The sequence below is a fragment of the Sturnus vulgaris genome, chromosome W (genome assembly GCF_052056855.1).
Source record: "Sturnus vulgaris isolate bStuVul1 chromosome W, bStuVul1.hap1, whole genome shotgun sequence".
NCBI classification, from domain to species: domain Eukaryota; kingdom Metazoa; phylum Chordata; class Aves; order Passeriformes; family Sturnidae; genus Sturnus; species Sturnus vulgaris.
This window is the reverse complement of record NC_142282.1, coordinates 63,127,513-63,142,273: the sequence shown is the minus strand read 5'-3', so window position 1 is coordinate 63,142,273 and position 14,761 is coordinate 63,127,513. Positions and strand designations below refer to the sequence as shown.

Here is a 14,761-nt window from a genome sequence, read left to right as displayed (position 1 = left end):
AGGGGAGAAGATAATCTGGATCCTCCTGAAGGCCAGTTGTTGGGGGTTGAATTTTTCCCTTTTCTTTCTGTGGAATTTTTCCCATTGTTATGCTAAGTATTTTGGGCTACACCCAAGCTCAGATAGCTACTAAGTTTCTCTTGCAGGAGGTGGGGAGAGGGGGAACATCAGAAAAGGAGAGGTGGGGTAGGGGCCTGCTCTCTCGGGCTCTGGCTCTCTTGCTGGTATAGCTCGGAGAAGGACGGTCACTAGAAACTCCGCTCTGCCATCTATGGGGGAGCTGCCTTCCTTGGCTGTGGGATCCCGCAATCTCCCTGCTCAGACGCTCTCTCTCTCCTGCATCTCCCGCCGACTTCAGCACATCCTTTTGGAGCATCGGGATCTGTGAGCAGCGTTTCCCCTCCACTTTTCCCATCTGGGACACAGACGCCATTCACTGCAGCGTCCCTCCAGCCACGTGAAACCACCGCATCTCCTCCCTGCTCACCGAGAGCTGGCAGGCAGTGCCAGAACGGTAACTGCACCACAGAGGAAAGGTGTCCACAACCGAGAGAACTGTTACTGGGTTTTCTGCTCTGTTACTGTTGATCTCGCAGTTATTGTTGTTGTGTTTTGTTTCCCTTGTTACATATATATATATATATATATATATATATATATATCAGTAAAGAACTGTTATTCCTACCCCCATATCTTTGCCTGAGAGCCCTTTAATTTCAAAATCATAGTAAAGTGAAGGGAGGGGGGTTTATACGCTCCTATTAAAAAAAACAAGAGGCCCCTGTCTCTTTTAGCAAACACCTGTCTTTCAAACCAAGAAACCAGTTTTGCCATAAAACAATGTAAGATTAAGGGACTTGCCCAGGAAATTCAGGTTTTAGGAGAAAAATGGCAAGGTGGATATCATCAGATCCCAATGGATGTGGTCAACAAAATAGCAGCTATGTCCCCACCAACCAGCAAGAAGGAAACAAAGGCTTTCCTAGGCACTGTGGGTTTTTGGAGGATGCATATCCCAGACTACAGTCAGATGGTAAGCCCTCTCTATCATGTGACACAGAAGAAGAAAGATTTCAAGTGGGGTCCTGAACAACAACAAGCTTTTGAACAAATTAAACAGGAGATTGTTCATGCAGTAGCCCTTGGGCCTGTCAGGACAGGATAAGATGTGAAAAATGTGCTCTACACCACAGCTGGGGAGAATGGTCCTTCCTGGAGCCTCTGGCAAAAAGTACCTGGGGAGACTCAAGGATGACCCCTGGGGTTCTGGAGTTGGGATACAAAGAATCCAAGGCCTGTTACACTCCAACTGAGAAAGAGATACTGGCACCTTATAAAGGGGTTTGAGCTGCTTCAGAAGTGATTGGCATGGAAGCACAGCTCCTCCTGGCACCCCAACTGCCAGTGCTGGGCTGGATGTTCAAAGGGAAAGGTCCCTTGTACACATCATGCCACTGATGCTATGAAGCAAGTAGATTGCTCTGACCATACAGTGAGCTCGAATAGGAAACCCCAATTGCCCGGGGATCTTGGAAGTCATCATGAACTGGCTTGAAGGCAAAAGTTTCGGACTATCATCAGAGGAGGAGGAGGAGGAGAAAGTAATGTGCTGAGGAGGCTCCACCATATAATCAGCTACCAGAAAATGAAAAGTGATATGCTCTCTTCACAGACAATTCCTGCCATATCGTAGGGATACATAAAAAATGGAAAGCTGCCGTATGGAGTCCTATGCAGCGAGTTGCAGAAGTTATTGAGGGACAAGGTGGATCAAGTCAGGCTGCAAAGCTGAAAACCATCCAGCTGGCTTTAGATATCGCTGAACAAGAGAAATGGCCAGTGCTCTACCTCTACACTGACTCATGGATAGTGGCAAATGCTCTGTGGGGGTGGCTGGACTGACAGAAAAAGTCCACCTGGCAGCACAGAGGCAAACCCCTCTGGGCTGCTGAATTGTGGGGAGACATCACTGCCCAGGTAGAGAAGTTGGCTGTAAAAGTACATCATGTAGATGTACACGTACCCAAGGGTGAGGCTACTGAAGATAATCACAGCAATGGACAATTGGATCAAGCTGCCAAGATTAAAGTGTCTCAGGTGGATCTGGACTGGCAACATAAGGGTGAATTATTTCTGGCTCAGTGGGCTCATGATTCCTCAGGTCATCAGGGAAGAGATGCAACAAACAGATGGCCTTGTGATTGAGGGGTGGACTTTACCATGGACACTATGTCCCAGATTATCCATAGCTGTGAAACATGCTGTTGTCAAGCAGGCCAAGCGGGTAAAGCCTCTGTGGTATGGGGGACAATGGTCAAAATATAAATATGGGGAGGCCTGGCAGATCAATTACATCACACTGCCACAAACCCCCCAAGGCAAGCACTGCATGCTGACAATGGTGGAAACAACCACTGGATGGTTGGAGATGCACCCCATGCCTCATGCCACTGCCCAGAACACCATCTTGAGTCTTGAAAAGCAAGTCCTGTGGTGACATGACATCCCTGAAAGAATTGAGTCAAACAACAGGACTCATTTCAAAAATGGTCTCATAGACACGTGGGCCAGAGAGCACAGGATTGAGCGGGTGTATCATATTCCCTATCATGAACCAGCCTCTGGGAAAGTTGAATGGTACAATGGACTATTAAAAACCACATTGAAAGCAATGGTCGGTGGGACCTTCAAACATTGGGATCTACATTTTGCAAAGGCCACCTGGTTAGTTAACACTAGAGGCTTCACCAATTGAGCTGGGCCTGCCCAATCAAAACCATCATGTACCATAGAAGGAAGTAAAGTCCCTGTGGCACATATGAGGAATGTGTTAGGGAAGACAGGTTGGATCAGTCCTGCCTCAAACAAAGGCAAACCCACCTGTGGGATGGTTTTTGCTCAAGAACCTGTGTGCATTTGGTGGGTAATGCAGAGGGACAGGGAAACACATTGTGTAACTCAAGAGGATTTGGTTTCTGGGTGAGAACAGCCTGTAATGTTGAACTGTATAATATTGGTTGCTGAATGGCACTGCCACTGTGTGCCATAACTACTATGGACAATGAGGATGGACTGCTCCAGATACACCTGTCATGAGCTCTTGATGCAGCAACCAGCCAACAGCACACCAGCTCTCCTGTCCTGGAAAACATCTAGGATGGATAGAACCCACAGTCATGGACATAGAATCAGCAATAACAAACCCTACGTTACTGAAGTCTTCTAACAGGAAAATATTCCTCAAATTTGAACTGCTGAAAACCTGACTTACATCAATGGAGCAACATAAAATAGACTTTGTGTAGCCTTAAATTTAGGCCAGATAAACAAAAATATTTATCTGAAAGTCTTAGAGGGTTTTTTTGTCGTTATTCTGAAGTGACTGTAAACAAAACCAAGTCACTAAGTCATAATATTAGTTATAGGAATGCACAGCAAACTAAAAGCTATTAGTTTGTATGAATTTAGACATTTCCTTCCCCTCATCCCCAAATAGGGCAGACACTGCTGGCTTGCCCATACCAACAGAATAACACGCTTGCAGATCCCATATGCATTTGAACAGGTGCTCAATTTGATTATTAGAGGCTAATCTATTTTCAGGGCTGGCTCTAGAAACATCACATCTATTGTTATTATGCTACATCATGCTTATTAATAACAACAACTTATTTTGACTGTTTAAGCAAAACAGCCAATACTAGTCACACTAGTCTTGCATATTTTCTGTGCTAGCTGTAACTTTGTCCAGAAATGCAAGCAAATGGCAGACCCACAGGGGCAGCAGCAGTCTTACTTCACAGGAAGATTAAACTGCATATCTAATCTGCTAATATCAGCTCAAAGGGATATCAAGACAATACTTAAAGTTTAAGATATCTATAGACAATGAAGACATTTTAAAGTAATGTTCTATTAATCACTTTTTAAATTAGATTTTCAATAAAAATTGATGGTGTTGTTAGCTTGTATAACTATTTCAGTTTTTAAGACAACCATCTAGTAGGAAAATCTGATACTCCCATTGGGATTCACATTTGAAATTATGCTGTAAAGTTAAATATATTAGGAATTCGTGTCTTAAATGAATTTATTTATAACTCCTGAAGTCCCCAATAATATTGCAATCAAATTGTTTTTTAGGTCAAATGTGATCCTTAAATCAGAACCAGCATATTATATAAAAGACAAAAATGGAACTACAAAGACTTTTAAAATTAGGTGACACACTGGCTAGGAGATCACTCAGAGCTTAACTCACGTTTTGCAATTCCCTCCTGAAAACAAATGTCTTCTGCTTTATCAGCAACTAAAGATTTAAAGCTCAATTTCAATACATTAATTGCACTCTTACATATGTCATCAATTTCTTTGGTGAGGTTTGCAATTACCAACTGCACGAAACCAAAAATCCAACATGATGTCAAGTTGCATACACTGAGTTTCAGAGAAATTGTATAGAAAATTAAGTAAGCTCTGAACATCCTTCAGGAACCTTCATCTTTTCAAGTATTTTAGCATAGCAATATCTATATCCTTCACAAATAGGGGAGACTGGCTTTATTGATATCTGCCTTATGCTTTGACCACACCTTTCCTACAATTTGTAGCCTCCCAGTCTAAAAAATTAAGTCCTAGTAAATACTCCCATTGAAGGCCTCCAAAAACCTGAAGTGCTGCAGGAAAGTGTTAGTGATTCAGCAGGTGCCACTTTTTCTCTTGAAACAAAGGCACGAGATAGTAACTTTCATAAAAACTTAGAACAAAGACCCTAACAATTAAGAGATATCAGACAGTACTACAGTGAAGTATGGCAGAAGCTGTGCTTTATTTGTAGTGGAAGTTTTGTACAGTCTAAATATGTGGCTTTTCAAAAAATAAGGGATCATTGCCATAGCTTACTCGATGTTTCTAAAGCCAATTTTAGATCAAGATAGTTATTGGCACTATAGCACCGTCACATAGGTGACTGCATGTTTTCTACAGTTGTACTAGTTAGCCAGCGAGCTTCCTATTGCCAGACTGTCAGCTCAACAGGGCAACTCAGAACATTAGGAAACGAGCTATGTCCACCTCCCAGGCCGGCTCTCAGCATCGCAACAGGGAGGAGCCGTGGAGGAGACGACGCAGAAGGTTCCTTCACCACTCCCGATAGCCTGTCATCAGCGGCCCTCCAAAAGGCCAGCCAACCCCGATAATCACCCAACAGCACCGGGAACAGGTCGGATAAGCAGACGCTGCTTTGTCATCGCGAGGGGCCCTCACCCTCCAGCGTGGGAGGCGGAAACCACAGACCAAGGCTCTTTCCCCTGGCTGCGCTCCCCACCCACCGCCCCCAACCCCTCACCTGCTGGATGCTACTGGTCTCGGGCACAGCGAATTCTTCCTTCTCCTTGGGAGTCTTCACCGTGATTTTGATGATTCGCGGCTGAGCAGCAGCGAAGCCCTGAGCGGAGGACTCAGAGGAGCTGTGGGCCCCCGCGGAACTCTCCGCACTCTCCGACATGGCAGGTAGGGTCCGACTCGCTCCAACCGTAAAGTTCCAGGCGAATCTTCCACGCCACGGTCTCAGTCTCAAAGCGGCGGACAGAAACAAACCAACTGACCTACGGCGCGCACTGATGACGCTCCGAATCGAGGAAGTTACTAGAAAGGGGGAGCTGTTTCCCCGGGCGAGCCCGCTTTCGGTGCGCTTGCGCGCTAGGGGCGGTTGTTTAAAATCTGAAAAAGAGACAGTGACAGATAGTTCCTTAAATTGCCATATGGAAGTTTTAAATTTATTTTTTATATAATCAGGTGACTTCAGTACTCTGAAAATCCAAAGAAATACATTAAAAATGTTATTATGAGTTTTAGAATATTAAAGTGTAATGTCCTACATATAATTACACTATTACTTGTATATAACATAATGCACAATGATATTGTATGAAGTAACAAAGCCGTATCATGACCTGTATGACTTACATGTTAAAAAGAGGGAGAAAAATTACATATAGCTTATGAACCTATGTAAAGAGAGATCATAAAATTGCTTTTTGCTTCTAGGTTACTTGTTTAGCATCAACTTAAGGGTAAAACTTAATATCTCAAATAAAATCTTTTGGTACTTTAAAACTATAAGTACTATGGAAGCATTCCATAGCTGGGAATTAGATTTTCCTCAAACTCAGACCAAAAAAAGACAAAAAACCCCCATACCACACTACCACCACCCCTCTTAACCCATACTTAAATTTAGTATCACCAAATTAGGTCGTTTCCCAAAACAGTCATTTTCCGATCCATCAGATAGTAAATTCCACATTCATATCCCTCTTTTAGTATCAAATATATGGATGGCTTTAAATTCTAGAGTCAAATGTCCTTTGTTCCTTATCCTTTGTTGGCTTGGTCTACTACTGGGATAATTTCATTAAAACTATTTAAATTGATTCAATAATTTTTTACTAAACCAATTAAAAACCTGGGAAAAATTTTAAAGTGCAAAATGGCTAAAGCCTATCCCAAATTTTGTCTGTCCTAGAGCTTCAATTTGTTACAGTAAAAAATATTTCAGGCATATTTAACCACTAATCCTTTCCTTGGTCGTGTTGTTTCCTTTTCCACACATTATAATTTGACCCTACAAAGTGTTGAATTCTGATCCAGGAGAGCACTTTGATACATGCTAGTGATGTATTGTCTTATTAATTAGCAGATTGAGGGCCAATATGAAATAACATTTTGCACTGCAATCAAGTAGTGATTTCAAGCAGAAATCAATTCAAAGTACAAAGAGATGTTCCTCATCCATGGCTCTTAGTTTATATGCTATCTTATGCTGACTATATAATTTTACACTGCTGTATGGTATTATTACTTTGAATACAGTTTGTACTGAAATAGCACAAATGCTACCTGCTTTAACTTATTGAAGATTTACAAATTTTCATGTTTACAAGTCAGATAAGAGAATTAATCTGTGTTGTTTACTGAGAATACCCAAGGGACAAAGTATACAAATTCATAAAAATCCCTTAAGTAAACAAAAAGGAAGGTTTAATGGTAGTTTCATAATCTTAATTTTGGTACGGAAAAATGAAAAAGGGAGTTTATTTGCCTATATTGAAAGTGTCAAGGTAGAAAATACCCTGAAACATGTCAACGTTTGTGTGTTCAAATTGAGATAGCTCAGAATACATCTTATATACAATGCATAGAAAATGAAAATAATCCAGCAAAGCATTTTTACTTCTTACTCTTCCATAGGCTGTTTTTATTTTGAACTTCTTTTCATTTTTAATTTCTTTACTCTTGGTTTTATTCCCCCCCACACTTCCTCCTGTGCTTTTATTTCCTCTTTCTATAATCATGATGTTCGATGGGGATGGAGTAATCCTGGTTGCACATACAAATTAGGGTGGGAGAGCCATCCTGCAGAAAGATCTGGGGGTTTGGGTTGATAGTAAAAATATAGAAATCTTGCACAGCTCTCCTTCCATTGAAGTCTGTAGACTTCAACAGCCAGGTCAGACCACTAATGTGAACTTTACCAGGTGCTGTAAATATTTATCAAAAGTCAAATTCTGAGCATTTTTCCAAATAATTTAAAATACTTTATATTCCTAATAATTCCAAATAATGTAATTTTCAAAATTGTTCAATTGTTTCTTGTTAATACATATCTGAAAAGAAAAAATTCTGCCTTCAATCTAATAGTTCTGATTTACTTCAAGTCAAACATCTTACCAGTTGTCATTTCACTTTATTCCCAGCTCTGAATAGACATCTCCAGTTTGTGATTTTTTTTTCCCAGAGGTAATTGATTTCATCAAATGTAGTCACTTAAATTTGCAAAATAACCCCACAAACAAAAATAAATTAAATAAACACGACACACACAATTGAAAACGAACTTGCAGTGACAAGTGAATATTTTGCATCAAGATCAAAATACTGGCTCATGCCAAATTGAATCTAATTGAGAATATCAGTAAAAGGTTTTGAACCAGTTTAGCTAAATTCAGTTTAAAGTCATACCTTAAGTTAAAATGAGACAATTCTGAGTTTAGACAAGGTCCCAGGTGGTATAATTACATTAAAACTTACAACCAAGATCTCTAGTTTTGCTATAAACTAGACATAACATTATTTCTGAACATTAAACCCCGAAGATGATACATTCACCTTTCATGTTTTTCATGCATAGGAGAAGAAAGAAAAAAAGTATTGGGGTGTCCTGAGCAGGGCCAAGAGTTGGACTTTATGATCCTTATGGGTGCCTTCCAACTCATTCTATGATCCTATAATTTTATGAGTCTTGTTTAACCCCAAGTGGCAACTAAGTACCATACAGCCACTCACTTGCATCTCCACCCCTGTGGGATGGAAAGGAGAATCAGGAAAAAAACCTAAAACTTGTGGACTGAGATAAGAACAGTTTAATAACCAAAACAAAGTAAAATATAATAATAGTAATAAAGGGAGGAGAGAGATAAAACTCAAAAAGCCAAGTGATGTACAATATAATTGCTCTCTACCTGCAGACTGATACCCAGCCTGTTCCCAAACTGTGATCAGCCCCCCCTTCAGGTAACTCCCCCAGTTTATAAACTGAACACGTTACTCTATGGAATGGAATATCCCCTTGGCCAATTCAGATCAGCTGTCTTGGCCATGCTCCCTCCCAGCTTCTTGTGCAGCCGCCCACTGGCAGAGCCTGAGACACTGAAAAGCCCTTGAGTCAGGGTAAACAATGCTCAGCAACAACCAAAACATCAGTGTATTATCAACATTATTCTCATACACAAATCCAAAACACAGCACTGTACCAGTTACTAAGAAGAAAATAAGTTCTATCCCAACTGGAACCAGGACACTTCTACTTTCATATGTCTGTAATGGTTTGAAAGCAAAACCAGTGAAAGACTCCAAGTCAGAAATACAATAGGAAAAAAAGAGAAAAGTAAAATACATGCAATAGTACAAAAGAAAAACCACTGACAGAGTCAGAAAATAACCTGACACCCTGCTAGTTAGGGTGGTGGTAACAGTCCAGATGAAGTGGTCTTGTTGAAGTAGTGATCCTGTAGAAAGGTCTGGTAGCTCTTGTCCTCTGGAAACCAGTGCGTAAGGGTTGCTTTGGTGTTCCAAATCTCCGTTTTTATCTAGGTAGGAAATGCTTGGCTCCTCCCCCTGAGTGGAGCATCTCACAATGGGATGATGTAATTGTATTACTCATGCAGTGGGACTCAATGGCCCATTAACAGAAGATATCTTCCTGGAGGAAGGATGGAAAAGATAAAGAACACTGCTCCACCTGATTTTAATAGATGGCCCATTAGCAGAGGATATCTTCCACAGAGATAAGGATCACTGACCCACCTGGTTTCAACAGATGGTGATAGAATACATACTTTTGGGCTCATCTTTACATTGTAACCTAGGAAAATGTCCAAAAGAAAAAAACAAGAAAAGAACCCCACACGAGATGTGTATTAAGTTTCCCTTCCCATTCCTGAGTTGAGGTTAAGAGTCTTGTTTTAGTCAATTAAAAAGGTTAAATTGAAAATGCTGCATGCTGGAGTGTAACTGGATAGACAACAGTTATCTTCTACTGATGTTATGGGCCTCACTTTGTGAATACCCTGCCTTTATTATAGCAAACCACAGGCATAATACTTTTCTAGAACCAGAGTGCAACATCCTCGTTAGTTCATTAATAATTGCAATAAATTAAGTGCTGTTATCTCACTTTGAGTGGAATTTGTCTTTACTCTCTAGAAGCAACTCCATAAAGTGGTGTTGCAAAATGTGGAATATATAAAAACTTTCTTAAGAAAGGATGTTTTTTGATGTTTGATCTTTTGATGTTTGTAACTTACAATCCATGAAACAGAGAGCAGCCAACAAGCTCTAAGTGATGTCCGGGTGTTAGAAAAACAAAGTTTAAGGCTGGACATGCTTCAATGATCGCAGACCGGGGGGGGGGGGGGGGGGGGTTAACATAGCTTGGGAAAAAAGGATGCTCACTGATAGTAGACACAAAGAATGCAGAATTTATGGGACATCTGGTAGAACTCCCAAGATAAGGAAGAAACTAATAAAGTCAACTCAGCAACTGTGCTGAAATCAGCTCCAACTGGGTAAATGGTAATTCTGGTAGGGGGAGATCATGACCACCAACCCAAGAAACCCACTGTCTCAGAAGAAGAGAAAGATTGAGCACGTAGACTAATTAGCATGAGAAATGACAGAATCATTAACAAATAGAAGATACAATACTAATTAATAAGAGAATTATGTAACTTGTAGCCAATAAACACTAATTCCTTTGTTTGCTAAAATGTATAAATAAAAAAAAGTTTTGATAGTTGGGGTGCTTGATTTTTGGAATACCACTGAAGCCCCAGGCTTGCACAACTCTGAAATAAATAATGTCTCTCTTGAGTGTGTAATTGCTTATTGCACACTGGGTAACAAATCCGATTTTGCAGAGAACAGTAGCATTAGACAGGAAAAGATCCCTGAGCTTCTGAACTATGACTGCTAGTTCTTAGATGGAATCACTCAAAGTCTAGAGAGGAAAAAAGAAAAAAAAAATAGAACAAACCAAAACCCCCAACACTCATCAGTTTGATTATCCTAAGCAGTAGACAGTTTCCAATTGGACTCTATTATCTAAGCATCAGTCCTACTTATTTTTGATGTTTTATTCACACCATTACCTCAGTAAATAGGAATATTTATCCTCCCTCTCTCTGTTCAGAATTTCTGTCATCTCGTCTTTGGTCTTGAAATTCTGGTTGGTTTTTTTTTTTTTAAGTATAATCTTTCTTTGCTGAGTCTTGCTACATATGTTGCTACATACATAATTTATAGCTTATTTCAAAGCAACTAGGACAAATACAGAATACTACTGAAGATTTGTACTCAAAATTAGAAGACTGACAAACCTGTATCACTAAGTTATATACACTCATGATCCAAAATGAATCAGATTAAGGGAAAATAGCAAGAGAATTGCTAAATTTTCAGAAGAAAGCATACTGGGAGTGTGTGTGTGCGCATGTGTGTGTGTGTGTGTGTGTCCCTGTACCCTCCCATCTTTCCTCCTCCCACCCCCCCCCCAAATAGGCTGCAACAACTATAAAATAAGCCTTCTCTTTATGAACATTCCGTTATTACAAATATAAAAGGAACAAGATATGGAAAAATAGCATTCCTCCCCTCAGCAGTCATACACAACTAACTTCTAAGAATAAGGGTGACTTAGTGGAGAACAAATCAGCTGATTAAAGAATTTCCTTGCAATTTATACTTGACTGTTTAGCTAATATATCATGTGGTGAACTGGGAAAGAAGGACTGAAATTAATTGTTGAACAATGAGAATTGTATTCAGCATTGCCAAAATAAGAAGCGTGTCTCTATTTCTTTAGCAGTTAAAAACAGAATAAGCTTTTTATGAGGAGATGAACATGCACTTTTAGAATACTACTTCTTTCTCCATTTAATAGAATCACTTCTGCTGCTAATCAGCGGGCATTATACAAGCTAATTTTCATTTATGTCAAACTAATTATGACAAGAAAAAAACTCTTCCACAGTACTGGGGGTGGAGATATGATGATGGACAGACACCTTTTACTGATGGTCAAGGTGTTATAAAATATGGAATATGTCCAAATTATCTTAAGTCAGGATGTTCTTTGATGTTTGATCTTTGTATACTTTCAAGCCTAATCATCAAGAAAAGAAACTTCATCAGTAAAAGAGGTGGTAGTTAGCATCCATTAGTCAAGGACATCCTGAAACTAACAAGCTTTAAGGATATAGTAAATCAAAATGTTGATGCATATGTTGCCAACTTGGCAAAATACTCAAGGTCCATGTATCCTATAGCTGAACTATCTTCATTATAATACTGAAAATCACACCTACGGGTCCAAAAGACACCTGCCCATGTGAAGACCCTTCCCCTGAGCAGACATAGAAGTTAGATGGGATTATGCAATTTATATGGGAATTACTAACCAATCACAGACAATCATGTACTTGTGAGATTACTAACACTGAATTTCTGCGTATAAATAATGGAATAGGAATTCGAGGGATGTGCTTGATTTGTGGAATACCACCAAGCACTCAGACTTGCACAACTCTGAAATAAATAATCAATGCCTCTCTCAAATGTCTAATTATTGGCTTGTTGCACACTAGATAATGAATTCAATTTTTGCAGACAAGAAGTGATGACATCTATGTCAAGGAGGGACAGAAGGGTAATTTAAATTTTACAGGAAGACAAATTTAAAGAATAGTGGAAGCCAATCTGTTGGCTTTTGGCTTCGAAACATCTGAAGTAATATAGCTTTGAATTCTTATCTCTAAATATAACTTAACAGTTTAGTGATGACTTGAAACAGAGTGACTGGATTTCAGGAAAAGCTATCTCCTGGATTTCCTAATTCGAGATTGCTCACAAATATTAATATATTGAAAGAAGGTATATATTAAAATTAGAAACCTGTTTTGGGGAAAATAAATATTTCTTAAGGAACAACAGAAAATGTAAAACAAGTTAAAAATAATTGGAGTTTTAAAATTTGAATTAGACTATTAAAAGACATTACTTTGATCCATCTAGTAGTGTTTCATCTGTTAGGACAAGATGCTGCAGTTACTATTTGGTCACAGTACACAGTTCTGAAAAGCAGTATCAGTGCAGGTTATACCAATTTTAAAGTCTTAAGCATGTGGTATTAATTTACCAAAATATGAGTATTGGTCTAATACCGATACTCAACTGTGACGGACAAAAGATTCTCTAACAATTTAAAGTTACAAAGTGTATGTTTATTCAGCTTTGGGCAGTAGTGTGAGGTAATCCTCTAATATGCACTGTGAAATTACAGGTGATTACAGAGTTTATTTATTGACAAAAGCTTCAAACAGTTACATATTCATAATAACAGCCCCTCCCATCCCCTCTTCCTATGGTAATTACCTTGAACGGCTATTAAGCATGCCTATTTGGCTTTTTAAATTAAATCTGGGGTCGTTTTTGTGGGGAGGGGTCTTAAAAACAGGAAGTAAGGCGAGTCTTCCTCGCCCCAAACTCTCAACCTATTCAATCAATGACAATACAAATGACTTCTGGGAAAACTCCAATTTCCCTCTTTGAATAAGTTTCTGTTTGCAAATGTTCATGCTTCTTTGGATCTATTTACTAGTTTCATCTTTTCCCATTGCAAGCACAGCTGAGCAAACATAAAATGACAGGCAATTAATTACTTAAGTTTCAGATAACTATTTCAAATCCAGTTTCTTCTAACTTTTAATTAGAATCTTAATTTCTCTACGATTACTGTCTCAGTATTTGGAAGTAAATTTTGAAGAGCTGGTCAGAACAACAACCACCGTGCAAACACACGCAACAAAACTACAACAGTGCTTCCAATATTATGAAATTTAAATAATTTTGGACTATTAGCTATAATGTCTAATTTCTCTAAGTTTTATTCCACTCTTAGCACCTTCATGCTTTTAATTTTCACTGATAACCATAAAAGTTTAATAGATTCATGGTATCAAGAAATCAATTGATAAAGACCTTTTTGCTACTTTCCGCTCCTATCTCCCAATGAAGTGTCATCTTCATACATATTTTACTTTGGAAATTGCTCAGCACTTCATTGCATTAAAAAAAAAGTTTATTTTGGTTTTTTTTCTAATTTTCTATTTTTAGAACTACAGTTATATTGCTTTGTTTCCTCCTTATTCTTATTTCTTCCTTTTATTTTAATAAAACTGCCTTATCTCACTCTCCTGGCTGTTCTCCATCTTATTCTCTCCCCTGTCCCAGTGGGAAAGTGAGTGATAGAGCAACTGAGTGGGGAACTGGCACCTAGCCAGGGTCAACTCGTTACACCTTCCAACCTCTCTGTTCTCTGCTTACTTTCCGGCACCTAATAGGGATTTGCCAACCCAATTTAAGTCAGGCAGCTCATATTTCTACTCTGTAATATTCCACTTCAAAAACTATCCCAGTATTAGCAAGATCCCAGGATTTAGTTCTAAATTCAGTGCTACACAAACAATTCTGCATTTTCTCAACCGTTTCACATTCACTGACAGTACACATGTGTGGGAGCTAAGACAGAGAGTACTGTGGATTTAATTAGCATAAGCAATCTGATAACCAAGATGCCTTGGCAAGAGCAAACAGAGCTTTGAAGATTACAAGAAGATTGGATCAAGACTGGCTACAGGAAAGAAGATTGAACTAAGTAGAAATGTAAAGTTTGTCTGTGTGATGTTTAACTAAATGAATGTAGTAAAAAATTACTAGCCTTCCTAAAAATGGCATATAAGCATACGTAGCTGACAGTAAATTCTGATTCTGATCACCAGTCAGTAGTCCCCGTCTCTCTCTCAATCATCAATACATATGGAGCAAAAAAAAAGTTTGAATTTTGTCTCTTAGCACAAGATGAGCGATTTACTACTGGACATGTTCTGCGGCAAGACACAGGGCATTTTTCAGAGCCAAAAGATACAAAAGCTCTTTTTACATGGTAGTTGCATGTGCTGGCTTCTGTATATTGCAACTCAGACACACATATATACACGTAGATAGACATATATTGGAAATAAAACAATACAACTATACAGGGAGAGGAAATAATGACTGTTGAGATTAATTAGATTCAGATTCACCAAGAGTGAGATTGCTTTGCATGAATTGTCGCATTTTTAGTTTTGGTTTGGTAAAACAC

The 14,761-nt window shown here is 39.1% G+C and overlaps 1 protein-coding gene and 1 pseudogene across 4 annotated transcripts in view; one reads left to right on the top strand and one right to left on the bottom strand.

The window, feature by feature from the left end:
• The window catches only part of LOC148220275 (ubiquilin-1-like), a 44,726-nt gene extending 39,090 nt beyond the window's left edge, over nt 1–5,636 (bottom strand). For 2 of the 4 annotated variants that reach the window (XM_088155807.1, XM_088155808.1), the window contains exon 1: nt 5,348–5,635. In XM_088155807.1, coding sequence (XP_088011933.1) covers nt 5,348–5,506 — 159 coding nt within the window. In that variant the 5' untranslated portion in view covers nt 5,507–5,635. Of the gene's footprint in view, nt 1–5,347 lie in introns of all 4 variants that reach the window. The other 2 variants (XM_088155809.1, XM_088155806.1) reach the window with 2 other exon arrangements.
• On the top strand, nt 1,203–1,952 carry LOC148220276 (uncharacterized; annotated as a pseudogene).
• Nucleotides 5,637–14,761: the final 9,125 nt, after the last annotated feature.